Below are 26,638 nucleotides of genomic sequence, written 5' to 3' on the forward strand. Positions count from 1 at the left end.
GCTTCACTGTTTTGAGGATCAGGACTGCAGGGCCCAGACTGACACCTTGAATGATTAAGCCCTAGATCAGACTCCAAGCCCTAGATCAGCCAATCCAGAGTACCAGTTTTATACTACAACAGCATATTAGACAGTGCGTATGTCCGCTGACAAATACAAACACTATGGTTTATCAGTGGGGATCGAAACAAGGTAATTAAGGACCAAAAGCACAATCCCCTGCTACCTGAGCTAAAGGAAATCAAGAATCAGTTTTAATTATTAGTAGCTGCCACTAGAGGGAGATACATTCAAGTACACTAATCCACTGTATTACAGATACACAAAACTCACAAATCTAGTTTATACTTAGTTTGCTCCTGTGGTCTGCTTCAGACGTGGTCCTGAGAGGTAGGGTAACCATACGTTCTGTTTTGGCAGGGACAGTCCCCTTTTTAAGCCCTGTTTCTGACATCCCAACTTTTTTGGCAAAACTGGGCATTTGTCCTGTTTTGCTAGGAAAGTGGGGCACGGAGGAACATTTGGGGTGGGGGGTGGGGTAAGCGGCAACTTTTGGAGGGGGGGATAGGAGCCTGGATGATGTGTCTCTGCAATGTCCTGCCCCTCCAATCAGGGAGTAATGGGATGTCATGTGCTCACTCTGCCACCCAATCCGTGGGCAACCCAGCTGGTGAGTGAATGACCAGGTCCCGCAGCATCTGCTTGTGCCAGGGCACCAAAGATGGCATGGCCCTCCCCGCAGACTCCTCCCCCCGAGTGGTCCCTGCAGCCCCCACCCCGGCCTTATGTCCTCCCCATCCACCATCCTTCAGAGCCGGTCCCCAAAACCCTGTACAGCCCCCCCACCCTCACCCCAACAGGCTTCTTTTCTTCTCCAGTCGGCGTCCAGTAGCCCACTTCTGCCACATCCCAGCAGGGGCACCATTTAAGGAGGGCATCTCCCCACCCGACTTCTGTACCACTGGCTGGGACCAACTCCACCACCCTCTGGTCGTCCATCACTTGCTCACTCCTCTCACCGGCCGGGAGTGAGCTGCCCCCTGTCATTCACTCCTCTTCCCCTCCCCTCCCCAGCCAGGAGTTGCCTCCCCCCCAATCTGAAATGGTGGCTCTGCATCCCAGCTGTCCCCCACTTCTCCAGGGCTGCTCTCTGGAATCTCCTTGGTCCCTCCCATTACCTGGAGGCTCCTTCCTGAACCTCTGCTGTCCCAGCCCCCAGAGGGGCATCACACTGCTAAAATGGATCATAGTTCAATAGCTTCACCTCCTGGCTGTGAGCCCTGGCTACTCACACCCACACACTCACACCCTTCTTTGCTGCCCAGATCCCAGCCCATACCCATTCCTCTTCCCTCTTTCTCCCATCTCTGCTACTTTGCTCTATTGGGGGCATGGAGGAACGTTCGCAGGAATGTGAGAGATGAGTAGTAATGCCAGGCAGCTCAGGCCAGCCCTGCACATCCTGCTTTCAGCTTAAGGAAATATCATCACCCTACTGAGAGGCCTCCCCTACTTCTTGTGTTTAGCCTCAAATTGCACTTTCTTTGTGTTCAGAATGTAAAAGTTTTGGCACCACATAGTTCCCTCCACATTAAAGCTAAAATGAGCTTCAGAGATTGTATCTGATCAGGCTGCAGGCCTGTGCTGTACTCCCAGCTCCATTTAAGTGGACCTGTTTTAAGAATTCCTGTAAGTATTGCTCAGAATATACAGTTCTTAACTGCATACATGAGTCTTTATCATAAACAGTAATCACGAAGATTTAAACGTACTACACATTTTTCCATTCTTTTTCTCTTATCGGGTAATTATTTTTGAAGACTATGATCAAAAGTTTAGTAGGAGAACATCTGGTTGTGGCGATCACAGTAGTCTGTGCATAGACAGAGTACTGATCATGAGAGCATCACTGATTTTCATGTAGGGCTAGTCCCTAAGCCTCTCACATGCTGAAGACCATTTCTAGTGTTGGCGCTCTTCCAGATGGTGGGGTTAGTCCCTTTTCCCAAGACTCCTGGATATCTGCTCTCCGAAAGGCCTGGAGAGCACAGGAAGTGGACAAGACAGCAGGAGTATAGGGGCTGGCTTGAAGGCAGTTGTACATGACTGAAATGGGCAATTTATCATGGGTTATCTGTGAAAATACTCAGATTCTTGATCTTTTATTTCCTTTTTATGGTAAAAAAATGTTATATTAGGACTCTTTATTTTAAACTCACGTGTACTAATATCCACACTGTCATAGACAAAAACGTGTACATTATGTTACTGATATACTGTGAATACATAGGGCTCTAAAATCCATCCAAAAAGAGTTCTTTTACACCTCAGGAGTCTGCATTGTGCTAATCAGCTTTTCAGCTACTGAAATACATAATAAGATAGTGAGATATCAGAAATTAATTTAATGTGGAAGAAAGCAGAACTGATGTATTTTTAAAGATGTTAACCCAGTTAAAGTCAATTTGGGGAATTTCTTTTGGATCTGAAGTAGAGTGCGGCTGTTACTGCCATTTCAGCTAGTTGCAGCTGTTTCAGGAATGTTTCCGAGATGTTGCCAAAAATGTGCTGTTATCTCTAGATGTTCTAATATTAGAGTGAAATTTATATTGAAAAACATTTAAATAGGATCAAAATACATTTAAATACATCTTCAAATCTGGTGTTTCATATTTTAAGTTGCTTTAATAATAAGATTCAGTATGATTTTAACTGGCTATACTTGATATATTTTTCTTTTAAATAAGTAAATCAGAAGTTGAACTCTGATGTGATTGTTAATTGAGTGGATCATGCTATTTGAAGCATCATTGATAAAAGAATAAATATCAACTAACAGTATATAGTAAATCTGATTTTAACAAAAGGTTGAATACAGTAAAATAAAGGACTGTAATAAAGTAGTGGAATAGTTGTTTCTCTGGTGGTTGGGTTTTTTATCAGGCTGACGAGTTTGTAAACATTCCTATCTTGACTGAGAAAGCTCAACAATGCCTTGAATTGTCGCTATAGTTCATCTTTGTATTTTCTTCTGAGACCAGTAGGCACAATGTAAAAAGGTCTTTTTCTATGTGTATTTTTACATTTGATGAAAAAAAAAGTATAGTTCTAGAATGATGATTTTTGTTGGCTTTTCCCCCAATATTCTATGTATTTTATGAAACATTTCAGTGTAATTATGCATTTTTCAGGAGAAAACAATCTGATAAAATGCATATCAATAGGAATTTAAATCTGAAGATAAAATTTTCTGTACACTTGAACCAAGTTTCTAAAAATCCAACAGTTCACAGTGTTGTTGAATGAATCCATTACGGAGATGTTATATGTCTGTTTAAACATTATAGGACAGTACACTATTTATTCCACTAGGTGAGAGAAGAAATAATGTAAAACTACGCAAACTGAAATCAGGAAATATGATACCAAGAACTCAGGAAGCAAAAAGCCACTGGAAAACTGATACTTCTTCATTATTAGCAAATTGTGCATACTGATGTATTGTGATTATTAGAAAATTTTGAGAAATAGGTAAATTGTAGCTAGTAATCAAATTTAGTATAGAATATGCAGAGGGTGAAATAAGCAACTAGCTTCCTGTTTTATTTTCCAATATTAATTCAGCTTGCTGTCTCTTATCTTATAAAAGTCTAACTCAAGACAAAAATGACATCAAACAGAGATTCTTCTTTAGCTGCGAAAGACGAGAACAAACAGCCATTTAAATGTCTGGTTGTTGATGCTCTGCAAGTGCTTCCCTTCTGCAACTGGGCTGACTGATGGGCTTTTTTAAAACGTCACTGCAATCAGATAGATGGGTGCAGCTTTGCTTTACCGCAGCATGATGCAGTTGTGTCTAATACAGTGTGTTGTTCTTGGAAACAGACTGAAGGGAAGCAGCTGACCAGACCATTAGAGGTTTTTCTAAAAAAGAAAAGAATAACAAAACCTGTGAAATTCCTTCAGCTGCAGAAGAGACATTCTCAGTAGGGCTTCAAGTTGATACTCTGTGTTTGCTTGCCGGAGGAGGTGCATACGATCAGTCTATCAGTCTCTAATGGAAAAAGCCTTCAGACAGGCAGATTGCACGCTATTAAAGGCCAGCTCAAAAACCCTTCAAGGAGACATTCTAACTGTTTATACAACAGCTGCTTTGGTACAGTATATGTATTAAACGGAGCCTATGGAAAAGGTGCAAAAATCTGATTCATTGTGGAATGGAGTACATGAAAGCTCCTACTGAATGTCTGCAGGGTGAAAAAAAATACAGCAAATAAAGCTAAGTACCAGCCCTGAAGGAGGAGCAGAGGACGAGCATCTCATGGTGTGTTGTTGTTGTTATTGTTGTATTAAATATGGGCTTACCTACCACGGAAGAAGTTGATCTGCAGAGACTTCATTTCCTCTTCTGACCCCTCGTTTACATCACTAACTGGTGACAGTTACATCTACATACTAGTACCTGCCACTTCAACTGCTCAGAATTATAGAAGCCTCTTTGTATGCAGCAGACATGGCTAGCCAGCAGGATTCAGGCTTCTTTGAAATCAGTATCAAATATTTACTGAAATCCTGGAGCAATAGTGAGTAGCAGAAGAGTAATATTTTAATATTGTACATTGATTGGTAAATAGTAAGGATAACCTAAATAATAAAATCTTAAATTTACTGTATGTTTGTGTTATTAGTGAAACAAATAATTTTTGATTCCATCTTCTATAAAAACAAAAATGTCACAGATTTAAATAGCTTTCATTAACTGCAAATATGGCAATGAGATTATACTAGGTTTTGCTTGATTGAATTCTCAAGTTAGGCTGCTTTCAGGCTCTCTGAAATAGCACAGTGGTAGTGCATTAAAACAGAATTTCCTGCCTAGATGTTTGTTTGATTTGTTCAGGCTTTATCTAAATATTTTAAGTGCTATTTAATCAGTGGGGTGTGGCATTGTTCTGAAGTATTTTGTATTTGTTTTATCCTTGTATCATGTGAACAAAAAATGGACTGCTTATGTTCCAGATCTGCAAGTCATCACTGTAATATTGTAAAAGCCAGGAAAAAAAATCAATTAGGTACTTACAGGTTTGTTTCTCCCCCCGCCCCCTTCCTTTATGCTTTAAATTCAGATTCGTTTGAAACATTAGTATCAAAAATGTATCAGGGTGTATATCTAATCCAAACTTGAAGCTTTATACAATGTAAACAAATGAGATTACAGTCTTCTTTAATTATTTCTCTATTCATAATGCTAATAATTTATCACTGTGTATATCAATCAGTCTTATTTTTCAGGAATGCATTGTAATATAATAATTTATTATGATGTATAAGATCTCAAAAGTAGAGGCAATGGTTGTAAATATAGTCACATTAGAATTAGGCCTCTAGATTCTTACTTCTGATACAGATTTAATTTTTATTTAAAATATGTACATATATGTTGTATTCTCTTTTCGCATTAGCTACTGTTAGTAGTGGCACACTCAATACATTAACAGTTTAAAAAATATAGAATACAGTCTCTCTGGAAAAATCCAATTTGGATTCATTACTGCATACGTAACCATCATCCCAATATCTATAATTAAATAGCTCCTGAATAAAATGGTGTGTTAGATACTGTAGTATATAAAATTATACCTCTGCAGACATTGTTAGTGTCTGACATACATCTGATAACCTGTTAAGAAATGTAAAAAAACCCTAAATATGTGTTGCACTAGCATATCCATTTCTAAATGATAACCATAGAAACCATGTTTTTTCCAGGTCAATTTCAACCATCGGGCTTGTCTGAATCAGTTTTTCTCCCACAAGTGTGAAACCACTAGGGAATAATACTGTTACCTAAACAGTATTTCTTGATTTGCTATAATCCTAAACCATTTTGCACACGTTCATTACGTTTAGAATCTATGACATAAGACTTAGATGATGAATTTAGTATTATTTTGCTTTTGAACTATTAATTGTTTAAAGGAAACAAAAGTATGTGTTGTAACAATGGGTGTCATAACTAATTACAGTCAGTGTTACGAAAATAAAGAAAAATAAATCATTCTGAGGGTAGGGAAATTGTCATAAATGGATCCTGTTTCTTTTTTTAATTATATAAATAATAAAGGCCAGGTGATACTAGCCCTTACATTTTTTAATCATAAGAGGTAAGAACATAACACTGTTACAATATTATGAAGATGGATATAATTTTTTTAATTTCTAAATTGCTGATACCACAGATTTTTTTCCTAGGAAAGTATTTTGAAATAACTAATGCATTCCTAAACTGAAATTAGAAGTCCTTAAATGAAATTCTGTATTTTTCTCTGTTTTAGAAAAATTAAATTGGTATATGAAGTATCACTCTTTCTGCCATTCCTTCACAGATAAATGTGGTGTTCTCTACTGTACTTGGATTAAACATTGAGGAAATCCAGTCAGTTAATCCAGTTTTATTTAAAGTTGTTGTTGGACTATCTACCTGCAGTCTGAAAGACTGTTTATGAAATTGTACATATTTTCTGTGGTTGAACAATAAACTATTTGATCAGAGAATTTTGTGGAGTTCAAAAGATTTGGGGCTCTATTAAACTCTGTTATGTGGCGGGTGGAACACCCCCTTGCTTGAAAACTTACTGCTAAGGTTCCACATTCATGCACAGGAACATGTTTTTCGGAATAAGAGGTGATGTGTGTCTGCATAGGTGAGCACAGAATCAAGCTGTTAGTTATGCTAATGTGTTTGCCCAAAAGAAATACTTCTGAAAATACTATTTTAAAAAAAAAAAACATAAAGGCTCTGCTTTGTAATTTACCAAAATGGTAGTGGTAGTAAAGGTCCTATTAATAAAAGTTTCCGTAAACTGGCATTTAATAGAAACAGCAACCATAGATATTGGTTGTCCTTCTTAAGGTTTATCAGTCTAATGAAACCAGTCATTCCTGCTGAAGTGTATTAAGGTTTATACAGAACATGAACTTTTTCTTAATGGACTGTTTAGTGCACAATTACCGATTCTGTTGCATGGTATGGTGTTAGTGTCCAACTTTGATATCTAAGGTCTTCTGAAATGCAATACTACTTTACAGTTTCATGAAGCGGCAAGGTAGGATTTCTACCAGGCATTCCAGAGTGCTTGCTGAGGGGCCCATCTGTCATGCTCACTGGCTCACCATGGTCAGGTGAGGGAACCAGCTAATATTTATTTTAGGTGTTTTTATGCACTCATAATATTTAGGCTCAGCTTGGCAATAGCATGTTGTAGATGGGTAAACACGGCTGCTTTTTGGAGCAGCAAAAAAGGTGCATTCAGTGGTATGGCTCCTTTGCATTCCCCCATATGTGGCTGTAAGGATCAAAGGCAGAATTTTGCCCTAAATCTGTTAATGAAAGACTGAATTTCAAACAAAGCTGGCAAATATTTCTATAACTTGCCAGATTGACAGTGCTTCCATTTGCCACTTTTCACATATAGGAACAGCCGTAGATCATAAAAGCAGTACATATTATTATTTTAGAAAATTATGTTAATAAAATACCAAGGCCCAGATACTCATACCCTTACTCATGTTGAATAGTACCTTACTCCAAGAGTAGTTGCACTGAAATAAGTGGGACTACTCCTGGACTAAAATACTAAATGTGAGCAAGGGTATCAGAATATCATTTGTAGATTTATTTTGTGGTCGTGTCCCAAACCCTGTATTTTTAAAGAAATTATTTAAATTAATGCAAAGAATATATGTAACAAGAAGGTTCAGTATTTTAGGCTGGTCTGTCAGTAGAATATTTGCTTTGTAAATGGTTGTTACATCTTGGATTTATGCTTAACTTCTCATCTTTTCAGAATAAAAAAAATCTGTAGATAAGGGATCTTTTTATAGTCTACAGGAAATGTACACTGTTAAATATCCAAACACAAATTCATATTTTTGTACTTTCTATATTAGACTAGCAGTTCAGTGTTTTCTTCCTTTCCTACTCTGTAGGAGATTCAGAATGATGCAGGTAGATGGCTTCCTTCCTCTTGCCACAATTCAAATATTATGTGAGCTGGTACAGATTGTTTTGCAATGATTTCATTTTCCTAAATATAGATTTTAAGACGGCTTTTATGAATTATAAAATGATAGATGGGACACATTTTGCATACCTAAGATTTTGGTTCCTTCTGCTCCTTTTCATAGAATTGCTTCAGCAAGCACAGTTGTTTCATCATAAAGGTCACATCTTTAGGAATAATGATACTTGCTTTCAAGGCAATAAGACTTTGGAATTCTCTCCCTTTGAATGTTGGAGCCTTATCTCTATACATGCATTTAATTTAAATTCAGACCGAGGCCTTACTTGTTCAAAGTTGAATTTTAATTATTTTTGGTGCTACATTTTGTGATGTGTAGAAGTGAAAGGTCTATGTATATGTGACAAAGTGGGAAAGTTCTTAATGTTTTGTCTTAATGAGGGTGTGCATGCCTCAGTTTCCCCTATGTGTTACTCAAGTATCTAGGTGGTGGGACAAGGGTGTGTGGTCATTGCAGAGACCCCAAGAGGGCAGGTGTGACTGATGTCTGGCTACCTGGGCACAGACAATGGCTGACACTCTGTATCCTGGAAGTTGACGTCTAGGGTCCATCCTCTGCAAGAATCAGCTGGAGGTACTAGAAAACAAAGTGCGAGGTACAGGTCAGGTGACCTGTTTGCTTGGAAAAGAGACAAAGGAAGGAGGCGGGGCAGCAGGTTGTGACCAAGGCTGGGCAGCTGAGAGCTGGTCAGTCTCCTGCTTTGGGACTCGGGGACAGAGCTCTGGGCTCTGGATTTCCCCCCTCCAAGATGGACTTTGGTGAATGTTCCTTATTTCTCTGCAACAAGATCTGTTCTATGCTGTGTTCCCGACAACTAATAACCACTTCTATTTTCCAAGCTGGTTGAGAGTCACTGCTGACTGTGGATGTGGGGTGCAGGGCCGCTTTGGGGGTCGGGTAAGGCTTGTCTAGGTGTCCCATCCAGAGGCACTCACTGTGGGCAACTCATGGTGTCAGCAGGGGTTCTGAATGCTCTGAGGCCAGATCCAGGAAGCACTGGAGCTGAGGAGTCTTGCTCTGGTGAGAGTATGCCCTGCGGGGAATCACACTGCACTAGAGTGCTGTATTTTTAAAAAAGGAGAAAGAAATGTAATGTAAAGTTATTTTGAAGACCAGCATTGGCTAGGGTGGCTTTGATGTACTAAGCATCAGTGGCACACTGTGTCCTATCTGTTTTTAAAATAACTTTCACTACTGGTTGGGGGTTCTTATTTTACCGTTTCGGAGGGGAGGAGGAGGGGGTTGTCTTTTTTGTCCCATGTGGGTTGTTTTGTAAATGCATATGTGGAGAAACAGCGCAACAGTGTTAAGTGCAGAAATGGCTAGTACTTGTACTGCTTTGAAGAGGATCATAACATGGTATGTCGTGTGCTCTAACCTCAAGGTGTCAGAGCCCTGGATGGGTTTTTTATGTCATTACTCAGCTTCCCTGTGTTTCCAGGTGCAAGTCCATCATTAAAGGAAGGAGCCCTCAAGATAAGCTGAGTATAGGGTAGTACCCAGGGAGGATTAAAAATCCCAGCATTGAATAATTGTGGATCAATGCAGATCTAGCCTAACAGGCGCAAAGGTGATGCAATGACATCCATGGAGCAATCCTCATTGTGCCAAGATGAAGTGACATCTTGTTGCAGTCAAAGTCATGATGCGGTACCCTCATGGTTCTTCACTTAAGAGTTGAAGCATTGGAGCCTTCCTCAAAGCTTGTGTTGAGGCATGCACTGTTGGTGGGTCATCTTTCTTTTCCTTATATGCTTTAAATGTATATATGCCTTAAATGCCAGAACTACTAGGGTCTTCTGTTGACACCAGACCTTCTGGTTCACTTACTGAAAGGTAAAGCCAATGGGTTATGACATCATGGCTGGACCAATATTGGCTGCATCACTGCTCTCACCCACTTAACAATGACTACATAGATGTCCTGGCACTGGGGCTGCTTAGAACTCCATGAATAAACAGCGTGTGCGAGCACTACTGATGCTTGTGCCCAGAGGTCAGCGATGTTGATGCATTTGGTGTCAGAGGAACTGCTAAGAGGTTCATTGTTGTCTGCTCCAGGCCTTTTGACATATTCTGGGGTGATGCTGCAGTGTCTTAGCCAGCAAGGTCACATCTCTGTCTTCACAGGAGACAGATTTTGGGCTGTACTGCAGGAGGCTAGTGTGAAGACTTTCCTGAAATCCATTGTGTAGATTTTGCAGGTACATCACAGGACTCACTAGACACTCCATTGATCTCTGTGGACGCCGATAAGGAGCCCATGCAAAAAGATATTTGATCCCTAGTCTAGGAGGCTCATCTTAAAATAAATCCTAATTTACAGTCAAGGGGCAAAATCCTGCCTTCTGTACTGGAGAGTTGTTGAGTTGTGACTTGAGACTTAATCCCACAAAACAGTCCTGATTTCTACTTACTTGCCAAGAAAGGAGAATATGATACTGCTTGATTAAAATTTATGATTGTGGAATTGCTAATGGCTTTACTTGTAATTTTATTATTATTATTATTATTATTTATTATTTATTATAAATTAGTAAAGTTGCCTCGCAGTGAGACTTTGATGCTTTGTTGGATTATTGTGCATTCAATAAATAAGTACATAAGAGGAACTTGACATATCATAGATTCCTGCCAAAAATACTGTATTCTGGGAGTTTCACTTCAATTAAGTCATCATTCTACTAATATTTTTCTCATTATCTCATAGCCATCCATCCAAACATAGTGCTTTATCCACGAGCTTGATATAAAAAAGAGCCTAAACTTTTATGTGGAACAAATTAAACCTGTAAGAATGTCCATCCAGATTTTTTTTTCTTTTGAAACTAATTCCCTTGATTGAATAGAACCATGTTTAAGAAACTTGCAAAGCAGACATGTAAGGTTCTCTACATATGTTCATAAGGCACTATTGCTTTTCTTCAGAATCAGAACACAGCTCCAGGCTTGGTCTATCTGTTCTGCAGAATATCTTTCTGGGTTGGAAGTAGCTCAACTTTCCTGTCTTCTAGGTTCTGGTTTTTTAGGATCCCGCTCATATGTTTTGTTGTATCTCTCGAGGTTGTATCATCCCTTTATATTTAAAAATGGTGCCAAGTTCTTGTTCTGGTTCACCTATAGCCAGTAAAATAATTCTTCTCAAGTGTTTTCTGACTGAATGCTTTCCAGACATTTCTTCACTTAGCATCATAACATGCTTACAAAAGAAGGAAGTGTTATCTTCATAGGATTGTTACTATAGATGGGCAAACTAGGACAGAGAAGTTACTGATGTACATGGGGTCACACAAGAAGTCTGTGGCTGAGATGGGAATAGAAGCCTGTCTTATGCCTTAGCCACAGGAACCATCTTTCCTCCATATTGACTGTAGCCAACTGACGCTTTATGAATCATGCTTCTACTGGTTATTATTTATAACAAGATGGTTAATTGGTATTAATTAGCAATTTTCCCGAAGATATCCCTGGAGCATTTTACTTTCCATAGTGTGCAAATGTGTTATAACTGATACCTTTGGAGAAGAGAAAATATTTAATTATAATTCTTGTTCTTTGAATGCATATACTTATAACAAATAATCCCACCACATTCTATTCCTGTCTTGGCCTTAGAGGTAGAGATCATTTTATTTTGATTTTTGTTTTATTAATCATGTCCAGGGCCTTTTATTTTTGTTTTTTGTTTTGTTGTATGCAGTGTTGTTGTGTCGTGTTGGTCCCAGGATATTAGAGAGATTAGGAGGGTGAGGTAATATCTTTTATTGGACCTCTGTGATATTACTTCACCCACCTTATTTCTCTAAAATTTCCCATGAATTTATCTGTGTTTGTTACAAAAATAAAAAAACAGGTGTAAATTGGGGCAAAAATTAACTTCCCAGTTTTCTGGGTTGATATTGGGAGAAGAGAGGACAGAAGAAAGCAACAAATAGAGAAAAATGGACCCAGAAATGGAAGAGGTAGCGGATGCAATGGCGCCATTTCCTCAAGCTTCCTCCTCCACTTCTTCTGCTTCTGTGCCCTCTCCAGAAGGAGAGATGGTGGCTTGGTTACCTGGGCCGGACAGGGTACTGAGCCACTCTTTCTCCTTCCAGAGCTGGGAGCCAGGTCGGGGAAGTTCATAGAATTGTAGGATGGGAAGGGACCTCGAGAAGTCATCTAGGCCAGTCCCCTGCACTCATGGCAGGACTAAGTGTTATCCAACCACCCCTGACAGGTGTCTCTCTAAAGTTTGGCACTTTAGGGCTTAAGCATCGACGTACACATGCGCACGTTCGTGTGTGTGTGTGTCTTCCATGACACTGCCTTAGTTTAACAGACAACCTCACCATTACATTTGGACTAATTTATTATTAACATAAACACATCTATTGGATTTTCGTAATGTAATATGTATTTTCTGTACCTGAGTGGTACAAAATTCAGGTGAAAATCGGCAAAAAACTAATAATAGCTTCTATAAAACGCAGGACATTTTTGGTAAAAATTAAAAACGAAGGGCCTGGGTCATACTGAAAGGCCATTCGGCATAGCAATGTACATATTTCTACCTAGATGAATTGTTGATCAGGAACAGTAACTTTCGGATCATAAGGTCTGTCAGTCTCACATTTGAAGTACAAGAGTCGTTAGGGTTTGGGTGAATTAAAGCTAAATCTGTTTGTTCCTGACGAACCTTTAATATGTTCAATTGAGACAGAAGGTAGAGGTGTTATGGAACAGAAGATGAAGCATAAGAATTTCATTAATGTATATACACATATATATAATTTTAAGATCCTGCTTTCAGTGGCTTTTCATTTTGACAAACTTAAATTTTGGGGTTGAAATTTCCCATGCTGGCTGTCGGCCTCAGTTTGTTTTTTCAAAAAGAAAAGGAATACTTGTGGCACCTTAGAGACTAACCAATTTATTTGAGCATGAGCTTTCGTGAGCTACAGCTCACTAGCTCACGAAAGCTCATGCTCAAATAAATTGGTTAGTCTCTAAGGTGCCACAAGTACTCCTTTTCTTTTTGTGAGTACAGACTAACACGGCTGTTACTCTGAAACCTGTCAGTTTTTTGTTTTTGTTTTAATTTTCAGCCAAAATAGTTCAGCTGTTTCTGAGAACAAGGCTAGGAAGAAATGTGTTGTTTCGCCCATCTTAAAAAATTCTGGTGACCTTTTCTTTGAGAAGCTCTAGTGCTCCCATGCTTTGCATCATGGACTTCAAATTTGGCAGAGGATGGCTTTTTCGCTTCTTATCCTTTGAAAAATCACAGTTCGCACTTGCTCAGTAAAAACTTTCTAGTCCTTCGCAGTTAAATTCCCTGAAGTTCCCACCTACACTGGGTATGTTGCAGCTTGGGCCTGAGCAGGACTTTCCCTGCAATTGCAGCTCTGGGGAGCTATGGACTGGGCCAGGACCAGGCACTGGAACTGAAAGCAGGGAGGCTCTCTTCTGTGCTGTTAGAGCCCCCACCTGGCTGGACCCAGGCAGCATGGAGGAGGAAACTGGCTGATTTCAATGCAGAGGGGACTAGAGCCAGACCTGGGGAGGGTGCAGGGAATTGATTGGGATGGCAAAACTGGGTGGGCAGCAGAGACTGGGATACGGCGCCAGATGGAGAAGTAGCGAGGAGCCAAGGAGTGAAGTGGGACAATGGGGACTGGCTGTGTAAGGAGATGGGGACTGGGAATCATGGAGGAGGCGGGGGAAACCAGGACTGTCTGGACAAGGAGAATAGGAGCTAGGAGGAAGGAAATGGAGGATGGCTGCCTAAGATCGGATGAGGAGCTGGGGGAGAGAGTCTGAGACTGGGAACCAGCAGGGATGGGGGAAGGAGACAAAGGTTGGATGAGGAGCCAGGAAGAGGGGAACTGAGGCTGGCTGGGCAAGGAGACTGGGGACATGGAGATGAGGTAGGGGTGATAACTAGCAATGGCTGGGCAAGGAGATTGGGAGTGGGGGGAAGATGAGCCGCATTGGAGAGGCTGGAGGGGTTAGACTAGGATTTTGCTCAGTAAAGAGACTAGAACTGGAATTAAAAGCCTGTAGGGTGGAGAGCAGAATCAATCAGGGAAGGAGAATAGGACTGGACTGGGGAGCAAGAGATGGGGAAGAGACAGAACTGGGACAGGGACATCTTGTAGGGGACAGAGCAGAAAGACTCAAGCTTTGGGGGAACAGGCAAAGGGGTTTATGCCCACTAGAGCACATTCTCCTCCAGAACCTGAAATGGAAGATTTCAGTCTCACCATTCCTCTGCTGAAGCCCATTGGCAGGGCTGGCCCTAGACCAAGTGATGCCCCAGGCAAGGAGCGTCTTTGCCTGCCCCCCGCCTTTGTTAAACTTTTGAATACCTTATTTTTTATTACATTTTACTTCAGACATTTAATTTTCCCTTTTCTTGTTAACAACAAAAACAGCACCTCAAGCCCGGTGCCCCCCAAGCCTGGCACCTCAGTCGCCTGGGTCACCTGCCCCTAAATCTGGCCCTGCCCCCTGGCAAAGTGCATGTCTCATCCCTATCTAGAACTGTTCACATGGAGGGTGACAACCTACTGTTACTGTTCTTAGGTGACATGATGGAGAGTATTAAAATCTGTCATCTGGGAAGACCTACACATAATTTGCATGTGCTACTAAGGTAATTGTGTGGGCTGTTGGCCTGCTAGGTAGGCATCAAATTGATCGGTTGTGCATAATATTACCATGATTGTCAATATGCAATTCTGAAAGCCTGGGCCCTCGGAGTTAATGGGACCATGAGGAATAGCATGCATTCATAAAGAAGGAATTTACCAGATTATTATTTTTCTATTAATTATTATTTCTACTGGTACTGCATAACAGACACATCAGGGCCCCAGTGAACTAGGCATTGTACAGGCTAATAACACAGGGCTAGTCCCTGCCACAGGGATCTCATAAGTTGGGATAGGCCAAGCAAACTGGATTGCTTTTTTTGACAGAATTCTAAAATTAGCAGATGAAGAAAGCAGAGTGTATGTTTGGATTTTAGTAAAGCATTTGAGTATTTCACAAGAATTTGAGTATTTTACAATATTTTCATAATTAATTTTATGAGTACTATATTGAAAACTCACACCAGGGATTGTACATAAAGTAGAGTTATTGATGGTAATTTATCAAATTAGTATGGGTAGAGTAGTGGGGTACTACAGGGATGGATGTTAGACTTTATCTTCATCGGGATCTTTAGTGATTTGGAAGAAAGTGAAAGACATTGATGATATTTGCAGATAATTCTCCAATTGGGAGAAGTGAACATCAGTGAAGATGGGGTAGAGGAAGGGATGCAGAAGTTAGAAATCTGGACAAAGAGTAAGAACATTCTGTGAGGGAAGAATTAGGCTGAATATCAGAAAAAGTTTCTTGACATGGAGATCTAATAGACTGTGGAATTGTCTCTCAAGTGGAATGATTGAAGCCCTGTTTTTTGGAACATTTAAAACTTGAACTGGTGAATGCATTAAAAACTGTTCTAGGGAACAGTCCTGTACTGGAAGGAAGATGGACTAGATGACCCAATATATCTTTTATTCATCTCTGCATCCTGTGATTTTAGAGCTCCAAGCAGATCTATGCAAATTCCAACTTGTAATTTGCCAAAAGCACAAAATCCATAGAGCTGTAATGTGAACTGTATAACCTTAATGTGGAAGAATTACAAGTAAGGGACTTTCTCTTGTTTTAGGGTGAATGGTATTCATATAGGAAGTAGTGTGGAAGCACCTCACCATTGGCATGTTGGAGATGTGTTAAGATGTCACATAATCATGATATAAATAGCTCTTTTAATTTAAAAGCTAAATAAATAAATGTAATGTAAACACTAATTTTAATACCTTATTTCCAGCTCACCTAGAGATCCATAATTAGAAAAATGTACAAGTTACTTTCTTGTTACCAAAAAGGGTCTCATCCTACAAGGTGGTGAGCACCTTCAACTCCAATTGATTTAAATCAAATATTTTGTGGAATTATGCCCTAAGAGCGGAGCAGCTGATTCTTCTTTCCTATGTGATGTAGTTTGCATAAAGTTGTTCTCATGCTTTGGAGCTCTTCGATCTTGCTACATAGCTAGTCCATGTGCTGAACTTTCCTTTAACATTATTTGTAAATGTCTCAAAGCCTGTCAGACTTACAAATCAGACTTACAAATCATGCTTTTTAAAGTCTGAATGCACAATTTGACAAAGCCCTTAGGGCAATAATTGTTATTATCAATGTTACATTTTTACAATATGTGAGTCAATAAAGGCATTTTAAGTTGATATATTTTGTGTTGAATGTGGGTTTCTACATGATTTTATAGAAGCAACATTTAGAATGTTTTGCTAGAAGCCTGAAACTGTATATTAAGAGATTATATGCTACTAATTAAATACCGAAAACTATCTTTAATTATCATTAAGGTTGACATAAATCAACAAAAACATGGGAAGTGAGACTAAGCTTTTAGGTTCTGTATCTGACTCATGCTGTTGATTAAAACAGCATGAAATTGCATGATATTAAATTTAATATGCACAATGGATTCAAATTATCACTATAACTTTCCGTAAACTCTCCAACAAATGTCCACAACTTCCTGTCATCCTCATGAAATCTAAATGGACAATATAGGCCTTAATATAGATAGATAGTGGTTGGATTTTCAGAGGCGCTCATCACTGACGTAAATCTGCTTCCATTGCAGTCAATGGGAGTTTAAGAATTGACTTCAGTGGGAGCAGAGTTAGGCTGATGTTGAATGCTTTTTAAAATCTCACCCATTGTGTGTAATCAAACTACAGCTATTAAGTTACAGTATTTCAGGGAGAATACATTTTGTTGTTTTCCCAAAATAATGGGATCAAAATTGAACATACCATCTTTGGTTTGTAGTATGAGCCAGACAAAACCTTACAGTTTATAAAAACATTTTCAGGAAGGATCAGTTGCGGATTTCTTTGTATGCTTACTCCTTTCATGTTAGGTCATGTTAGGCCATTACTTCAACTTCTAGTTACAGCTCTCTGTGAGAGGGCACAATATTTTTTCCTTTGTTAGAAACTTACACTGCCCCCCTTGATGAAAACACAGTATAGTGCAGGCTACTTAGCACAAAATTACTAAGGCGCTTCATTCTCTCCGCTGTAGCACTATAAATACATTTAGTGAAAAATATCTTCATGTTTAGAAACTTAATTAGAATGCAAGCAATGTATAGTTGAACTTTAAAGTGTGTATGACTTTCTGCCTTATGTTTGGAATTTTTTCACCTTTTAAAAAATAATAATATGAGTCTGACGCAATCTTGGAACTGATAGCGATTATCTTCAATAACTCATGGAGGAAGGGTGAGGTTCCAGAGATCTGGAGAAGGGCACCAGAGGCATTATAGAATAGTCAGCCTAATTTTGATACCTGGAAAGATACTGAGGCAAATTATTTAAAAAATCAGTTTGTAAGCAAATAGGGTGATAAGCAATACCCACTGTGGATTTGTCAAGAACAAATCATGCTAAAGCAAACGAATTTCCTCTTTCACCAGGATATTGGCAGGGTGCATTGATTTAAATCAAAGCAGTTTAAATCACCAATTTTAATCATGATTTAAATTAGCAAACAAGAAGCCTTGATTTAAATAAATGAATTTAATCTTGTTTTGCATTTGTACCTTTTAGTTATTTTCCTAAAGAAAGGTTGATTCTCATTGGTTGGAAACCAAAAATCATGTTGATTTCCAAGTAAATATAGCTTTTACACAAAATTGGTCCTTCTTTTTGCTAACCAGGAGGATATACTGTATTGATTTATATTTATTTAAGCAAATACATAGCTTAACCCACATTTATTCAGAATTTTAATTTTTACAGTTTTATTATGTTATAAAATGTTGAATGATGCATTTTTATTTACTATATGATTAATTTTTTACTTATGATTTGTGTCAAGCTGTATTTGGATATAAATTAAAATTCACAAAAATAGGATTTTAATTTTTTATTAGTTAAGTAAATCTCTATGTGCTGGATACATTTAAAAAGTTTATCAAATACATTAAAAAGTTTTGAATTTAAAACTAACTGAATTATTAGACAAGAGAAGTATTATCAGTAATTAGTGAACTGAACTGATTGTTGCTGTTCATCATGACCTTCAAGATTTTAGAACTGGTAGCTCTCATCCTCTCACACATGGTTTTTATTCAGAGATTGGGAGAGAAAAAAACAAGCTTTCCTGCTTTGGCAAATCCCAGTTGGTTTCTCAACTGTGAGTGAGCTAGTCATTGAGCTGAACTAGTTGAATAAACTGAAATAAAGAAAATATTTGCTCTGTACCTGCATAAGAGTCTACTGTTGTGAAAAACTGGTTTAGCATGTCAACAAATCCTGGTTCCAAGTGCTTGTCCTGTGACTTCCACCAGTTCAGTGGTTTGCCTTTCTTTAAGGCTTCACAGCAAACATGTACTGCTTAATATTTTTAAAATTAATTTAAATTATTTTAATATATAATAGTTAGCTTAGGCCTTAACATAGGTTGTTGTTATTTCAATTTTTATTTATAAAAATAAATCTGTATTTAATTTAAATTTTAAAAATCTCGATTTTTTAAAATGTGTATCCACTTTGGTTGTTGGCCTAGTGGATAGAGAGGAAACAGTAGATGTGATTTATCTTGATTTTGGTGAGGCTTTTGACACAGTCCTGCATGACATTCTCATAGGCAAACTATGTGAAATTACTGAAAGGTGGGTGCACAACTCACTGAAAAACCATACTCAGAGAGTACTCAATGGTTCGCTGTCAAAGTGGGGGACATACCTAGTTGAGTCCCTCAGGGGGTCAGTAGTGCATCTGGTACTATTCGCCATTTTCATTAATGAGTTGGATAGTGCAGTGGAGAGTATACTTATTAAAATTTTGGATGACACCAACCAGGGAGGATTTGCAAGCACTTTGGAGGACAAAATTAGAATGCAAAAGGCTCTTGATAAAATGTAAAGTTGGTCTGAAATCAGCAAGATGGATTTCAGTAAAGAAAAGTGAAAACTACTACACTTAGGATGAAAAAAACAAATGCACAACTACAAAATGGGGAATAACTGTCTAGAATGTAGTACTGCAGAAAAGGATGTGGGGTTACAGTAGATCTCAAATTAAATATGAGTCAACTGTGAAAAAAGGCTTATATGCTGGGGTGTCTTAAGGAGCATGTCATATGTTAAACATTGGAGGTAATTGTCCCACTCTGTTCAGCACTGGTGAGGCTTCAGTTGAAGTATTGTGTCCAGTTTAGGAAAGATGTGGACAAACTGGAGAAAGTCTGGAGGAAAGCAACAAAAATGATAAAAGGTTTAGAAAACCAGACCTATGAGGAAAGGTTAAAAAAATCTGGGCATGTTTAGTCTTGAGAAAAAAAGATGGGGGTGGGGGAGGGGGAACCTAATAACAGTCTTCAAATATGTTAAGAGTTGTTATAAAGAGAGTTATTGTCAGTTGTTTTCTATGTCCCCTAAATCTGCAGCAAGGGACATTTAGATATTAGTAAAAGCTTACCTTGGGAGGCTGTGGAACCCCCGTTATTGGAGGTTTTTAAGAACAGATTAGACCATCACTTCTCAGGAATGGTCTAGGTATACTCGATGGAGGATGGACAAGATGACCTCTTGAGGTCCCATCCAGCTCTACATTTCTGTGATTCTATAAGCATGTTTATATGTCAATTAAAAATGAATGAATAACATTTTGAACCTCCAGCATCTACATGTGCCTAAGCAGAGGAACTATTTAATCGTATTTCCATAAACTGTGAACTTTCTCACAATTCCCCCTTCTGGGTGTATGTTTTATCCTTTGTTGTCTTTAGGCCCTGAGTGATCCTGCAGTCAGATCTACAGCTGTGGACCCTTGCACCTGTGCAGAGTATCATTGATTTTACTGGGTCTCTGCATGAGCACAGGGTAGAATTCTGCCTCCATGGGTCCAGTTTCACATACAGGGCCCAATACCATAAACTGATTCAGTCAAGGATCCATCTTCTATGCATTTCCTGTGAAGTGCTCAGGATATTTGTGTGTGCTAAAGAACACATTCTGTGTTTTTCATAATAATCTGGTTTAAATGTAATCCACTTAAAATTGCATAAATTTTCTTCGAAGGTGTCAGTTAAGAAAATATAAAAGGTTGTACCCCAAGCATTTGCTAATGATTAATGAATATGAAGTTCAGTAAAATAAATCAATGAAAGTAGTCATATGCTTCATTAATTATCTTCCTTACATTTTTTCTCACTTGAACGACAGATTTGTTTTGGAGTTTCAGCTTCATATTGGTTGAACTAGATTGTACAAATGAAAGGCAGATGTCTAGTTACTAGCACTTATAAAATCAGATATCGACTTTCCCACCTTTTTTCTCCTGATTCACAAATTACTTACGAATGTTTTAGGAGTGGAATATAATTGCAATACATAGGTAGTCCATACCAATATAGAGACCTCTTACTAATAGGATTTGAATGTCCTTGGAAAACGAAAGAGAGAGAATTGAATCCATACAACAAGCAATAAAAATCTCCCCCTCTGTTAGGAAATCTCCATCCTTTATTAAAAAGAAAATTCAGACCTTAAATGGAATCAGAACTATACAAAATTTAAACTGTCGAAATAGACAGGGGACCCAGGATTAGGACAGACCTAGTTACACTCTAATGCCAGGCTGGCATTGGAAGTATAATGGGTTGACACATGTAGACTACAAGCTGTAATTTTTTTTACTCGTCCCTTATGCACTCTGACAGATATAGCAGTTTCCTCCAGTCTCCTTGAAAGAATAAAGTTTAAGTAGCTTTGGAGTACATTGTAATAAAAATGCAAAGTTCATGTATTATTGTGCAATTATATGTAAATTTCATAAGAGTGGGGTGGGGTGGGGGGTGGAAGAGATGACCTGTGCAAAAGCTGGGAAGTGTTATGAGCTTCAAAGGACTATCTGACTATGTGCCAGACAAGAGCAAACTTACGAGAAAAAGCTAGGTTTACTTCCCAGGAAATCTTTTGGGGGAGTTGTATGCGAATGTCCTCCTGCCTGGTTATTCAAGAACTCAGTTTTTTGAAACTTTGTCCTGAGGGGTGGGACCTAAACTGTACAAAGGAGTGACTCAAAGATTCATGGGTGATCTTGTTTTGAGCAAAAGCTGTTATGAGCTTGTGACTGGAGAAAAACCCCTTCGTGGGGTTTGAAGGACTGAATTCTACCAAAGTCCTTGCTAGAGTTGGGGGATGATTTCAGGTAAGCTTATTAGCATGTGTGCAGGTTTTTTTAGAAATGTTTTCATAGTTTTTTTCTGTAATGCTTTCGCCTTAAAATAAATGTGCTTGCTTAGAAAGGGCTATGTGGTAACTTATAACTGTAGGTATATATGCTGTTTCTAGCCTCTGGGGAGAAAGCAAAGCAGACCTGTTCAGGCAGTCTGTGAATGCTGGGGAATTCACAGTATAGGCAGGGAACTCTGCAACTTGGAAATATCCAGGTCAGGAAGGAGAGAGAGAGACACAGTTCTTTGCCCAAGAGAGGTGACAGCTGGGGAGCTGTAAGCCTTAAAGTGTGTGCCCTTGCTTGACCACGAGAGGGAAATACATAAGCCACTGCCCTGAACTTTGACACATAGTCTGGCAGCATTTGTGGATCTATTACTGTGAATTGCATAAATGCCAACAGTAGTGAAAGCAAGTACCATAGAAGGGGAAAGCACAGAAAAAAGTCTCAGTAGTCTTTTTAGGAAAGAAATAGTGAAAAGACAAACAGGGGAGAAAGAATTATGAACAATTGAAGAAAGTCAGCTAGATGAGCTATACAGAGAAAGATATTCAGCACTGAGGGGTGGACAAGGGTGCAACAAGATGTCTTGCTGTATTCTCAGGATCAGAAGAGGAATGATGATATATGTTCGTAGGGAATAGCCAGTTCACTGGCAGAGGGTCCAGCAGATGGGAAAAATCTTGGAACCAACTCCCTGAAGGGAAACAGGGAAGAGGCTGACAGAAGCAGCAGCTATGAGCTGTCCAGACTGAGTACATCACTGCAACAGGAATTGTGACATACACCATTGTTCATTGGCCATATTCGGGCAGACTACCCTGCCTTTGACCTACAGAACATAGTGCAGAAAATGTAGAAGAGAAGAAAATGATTGCTTAGAATATAGTGGTTGGTGAAAACAGAGAAGCTCATTGAGTTGATGTTTTGAGTCACTGATTTAGGGAGGAGATAATCCCCTTTGATTTACAAATTTAACTTATTGCTTAAATCAGCCTATGTACCAGATGACTGGAGGTAGCTAATGTAATGTTGATTTTTTTAAAAAGAGACTCTGGGGTGATCCTCGCAGTCATAGACTGTAATCCTGACTTCAGTACCAGGCAAACTGGTTGAAATTGTGGTAAAAAACAGAACTATCAGACACATAGATGAACATGATATGTTGGGGAAGAGTCAAGATGGTTTTTGTAAAGGGAAATTATGCCTTACTGATCCATAAGAATTCTTTGAGGGGGTCAACAAGCATGTGGACAAGCGTGGTCCTGTCGATGCAGTGTACTTGGACTTTCAGAAAGCCTTTGACAAGGTCCCTCACAAAAGGCTCTTAAGCAAAGTAAGCAGTCATGGGATAAGAAGGAAGGTCCTCTCGTGGATCAGTAACTGCTTAAAAGATAGGAAACAAAGAGTAAAAATAAATGGTTACTTTTTATAATAGAGAGTAGTAAATAGCTGGGTCCCCAAGGATCTGTACAGGGACCACAGCTCTTCAACATATTAATAGATGATCTGGAAAAGAGGATGAACAGTGATGTGGCAAAATTTGAAGATATTGAAAACAAGATAGTTAAGTTCAAAGTTGACTGCAAAGACTTACTAAGGGATCTCACTAAACTGGGTGATGGGCAACAAAATGGCAGATGAAATTCAGTGTTGATAAATGCAAAGTAATTCACATTGGAAAAAATAATTCCAACTATACATACCAAATGATAGGGTCTAAATTAGCTGTACCAGTCAAGAAATCTTGGAGTCATCATGGATAGTGCTCTGAAAACATCCACTCAGTGTGCAGCAGCAGACAAAGAAGCTAATAGAATGTTAGGAATCATCAGAAAAGGGATAGATAATAAGACAGTAAATATCATAATGCCACTTTATAAATCCATGGTATGCCCACACCTTGAATATTAAGAACATAAGAACGGCCGTACTGGATCAGAACAATGGTCCATCTAGCCCAATATCCTGTCTTCTGACAGTGGCCAATGCCAGGTGCTTCAGAGGGAATGAACAGAACAAGCAATCACCAAGTGATCTATCTCCTGTCCTCTGCTCCAGCTTCTGGCAGTCAGAGGCTTGGGGCAACCAGAGCATGAGGTTGCATCCCTGACCATCTTGGCTAATAGCCATTGATGAACCTAGCCTCCATGAACTTACCTAGTTCTTTTTTTGCACCCCTTTAAAGTTTTGGTTTTTTGCTTTAAATTTGATACCTATTAATTTCATTGGGTGACCCCTAGTTCTTGTGTTATGAGAAGGAGTAAATACCACCTCCTTATTCACTTTCTCCACACCATTTTTGATTTTATGTACCTCTTTCATATCCCCGCATTAGTCATCTCTTTTCCAAGCTGAAAAGTCCCAGTCTTTTTAATCTCTCCTCAGATGGAAGCTGTTCCACACCCCTAATCATTTTTGTTTCCCTTCTCTGTACTTTTTCCAATTCTAATATGTCTTTTTTGCGATGGCAAGACCAGAACTGCACTCAGTATTTGAGGTGTGGGTGTATCATGCTTTTGAATAGTGGCATTATGCTATTTTCAGTTTTATTATCAATCCCCCTCCTAATGGTTCCTAATATTCTGTTAGCTTTTTTGACTGCTGCTGAACACCGAATGGATATTTTCAGAGAACTATCCACAATGACTCCAAGAGCTCTTTCTTGAGTGGTAACAGTTAATTTAGACCCCATCATTTTGTATGTATAGTTGGGATTGTGTTTTTCTATGTGCAGTACTTTGCATTTATCAACATTGAATTTCATCTTCCATTTTGTTGCCAAGTCACCCAGTTTTGTGAGACCCCTTTGTAACTCTTCGTAGTCTGCTTTGGATTTAAGTATCTTGAATAATTTTATATCATCTGTGTGCAGTTTTGGTTATCCCTTTCACACACACAAAACTATTAGGGTTGGAATATATTAGAATTGATATAGAGATGGGCAACAACAATGATTGGGGTATGGAACAGCTTCATACAAGGAGAGATTTAAAAGACTGAGACTGTTCAGCTTAGAAAAGAGACAACTAATAAGGGATATGATAGAGGTCTATAAAATGATGAATAGGGAAGCATTATTTATCCCTTCATGTAACACGAAGTAGGGGTCACACAATTAAATTAATAGGCAACACGTTTAAAACAAATAAAAGGTGGCCTTCTTCACACAATGCACAGTCAACTGTGGAACTCATTACCAGGGGATATTGTTAAGACAAAAGTATAACTGGGTTCAAAAAAGAATTTGATAACTTCATGGAGGATAGGTCAATCCGTAGTGATTAGCCACGATGGTCAGGGATACAACCCAATGGTCTGTGTATCCCTAAGCCAACTGCCAGAAGCTGGAACTGGATGACGGACTGTATCACTCAAAATTGCCCTGTTCTGTTCATTCCCTTTGAAGTGCCTGGCACTGGCCACTAGGATACTGGGCTAGACGGACCATTGGTCTGACCCAGTATGGCCATTCTTATTTTCTTAAACATAGGTTAAGTTGTAGGAAAGCCTTCATTTGATGCTTAAATGTGGCTACCAATACCACTGTTCCGCCCTAAGTGCTTTCCCCCAAAACTCACTAAATAATGTCTTGTTTTGCCAGATAAGAACCTTGATGGGAGAGAATTCAAGACTGTAACCCTTTTGGCCAGTAGCTTTAATGGTCTGAATGTCCAGGAAAGGTTTTAATTTGTATTGCTCCTGGGCAACCCTAATCATTGACTACTTTGTGTCCTTTGGAAGCTGCTACTTACCCATTCCAGAAGCTGGTGTAATTCAGCATTCATGAAGAATTCATGTGTCTGCCTTGTTGGGTAGGAACTGGGGTATGTGGGGATTCAAACAGCCCAGAATGAAGGGCTGAATAAGAATGAGTTACTCTCTCCTTGGCCAGTTCCATTTTGAAATACTAAATTTCCTGAATATATTTTACTTCTGATGGTTATCTGAGAAGAGGGACAACTATATTCAAATGTTTGGAGCCTTTTTTCTTCACTGTACAAAGAAAAGTACACAATTAAGCCACTGCATAAATTATTTTATCTGCAACGTGTGTCCAACATTTCAGCTACTTCAGGTTCAAACTTCATTCTGTTTTGTACATGCTTTCTCCTCGTGGCATACCAAAGCAGGTCATTATCTTTGGGATGCCACACTGTACTGATCACATGGTACAGGGAATACTAAGCCATTATGCTAATGTAGTTTGTCATGGTCCTCGAGGCAAAGTGATGTCCCATAACCAGTGTTCTAAAGCAACATCTGATCTTTATTGTTAATTAAATTTACAATAAATTGCCTTTTTGTGAAATGCTACTGCCTAACACTTTAGCCCATTTTCTCTGAAATGTCACTTTTGACAACATATCTATTTGTTTAACTATTTATGTATTTTAAGGTAAGTTTTATGATGTACAACTTTTAATTTCTGTCTAGTGATATCATTAATTACCCATTATGAAGAGGTTGTTGCCTATTGACTTATTTGTAAGCAGCCATTTGCCTTCTGAATTTTCTCATCTCATACAGCGACAGCTGTATGCTGTGCTGTGCTATGCTATGCCCACTAGAATAGGGGCAAGGCAATCTGCTTGAATATGGCCAGCTAATAAGGGTGTACAACAGAAAGGCAAAACAAACTACCTTGTGTACACTGAAAACGTCACTCCATGATGCACCCGCTCCTTGCTTACACATCCTAGTATGAAATTAAATCCATTCCAAATTATGCTGTTAAACCAGGTGCTGCTCTAGAATCTTTTTATTGATTTGCCTTCCTTCTGTGGCAGGTGTCTAGGCTTTTGATTGTGCTCTGTCACTTGCCCACTGGACAGCAATCCAGATATAAACCACTCCAGATTCTCCAAGGAATCCAAGTGTGCATGCTATGTAAAATGGCATCCTGACTGAAATTCTTCTATGTTACGCAACACTCTTTCAGAATTTTTGTTTAGGTTAACTGAACAAGTGGGATATAAGCTCCCACGCACATAGCACAGTGTCATTTGCAGAGTTTGAATCCTCTGTAACAAAAGCTTTCTTATGGCCAAAAAAAGTTAAAATAGAACAAATTTTATTTAAATTACATACAGACAAATTTCTTAACATAATTAGGAAAGAAGCATATCAATGTTTCTACTACAAATGGCCTTTCTCAACGTGATATAATGAGTGGATATTTTATTTGGGTTTTTTCTCATAGAATGAAAATTGTTTTAGGGAAATATTTACAATTTTGT

General features: G+C 38.9%; 1 protein-coding gene across 4 annotated transcripts in view; it reads left to right on the top strand.

The window, feature by feature from the left end:
* Nucleotides 1–26,638, top strand: part of FRY (FRY microtubule binding protein) — a 323,193-nt gene that overhangs the window by 41,565 nt on the left and 254,990 nt on the right. For 2 of the 4 annotated variants that reach the window (XM_074959340.1, XM_074959350.1), the window contains exon 1: nucleotides 3,770–4,583. The exons of the other annotated variants lie outside the window; for them this stretch is intronic. In XM_074959340.1, the coding sequence (XP_074815441.1) occupies nucleotides 4,514–4,583 (70 nt within the window). In that variant the 5' untranslated portion in view covers nucleotides 3,770–4,513. Of the gene's footprint in view, nucleotides 1–3,769; nucleotides 4,584–26,638 lie in introns of those variants that run through there. 4 annotated transcript variants of the gene reach the window in all.

Source organism: Natator depressus, chromosome 1 (genome assembly GCF_965152275.1).
Source record: "Natator depressus isolate rNatDep1 chromosome 1, rNatDep2.hap1, whole genome shotgun sequence".
Classification (NCBI taxonomy): Eukaryota; Metazoa; Chordata; order Testudines; family Cheloniidae; genus Natator; species Natator depressus.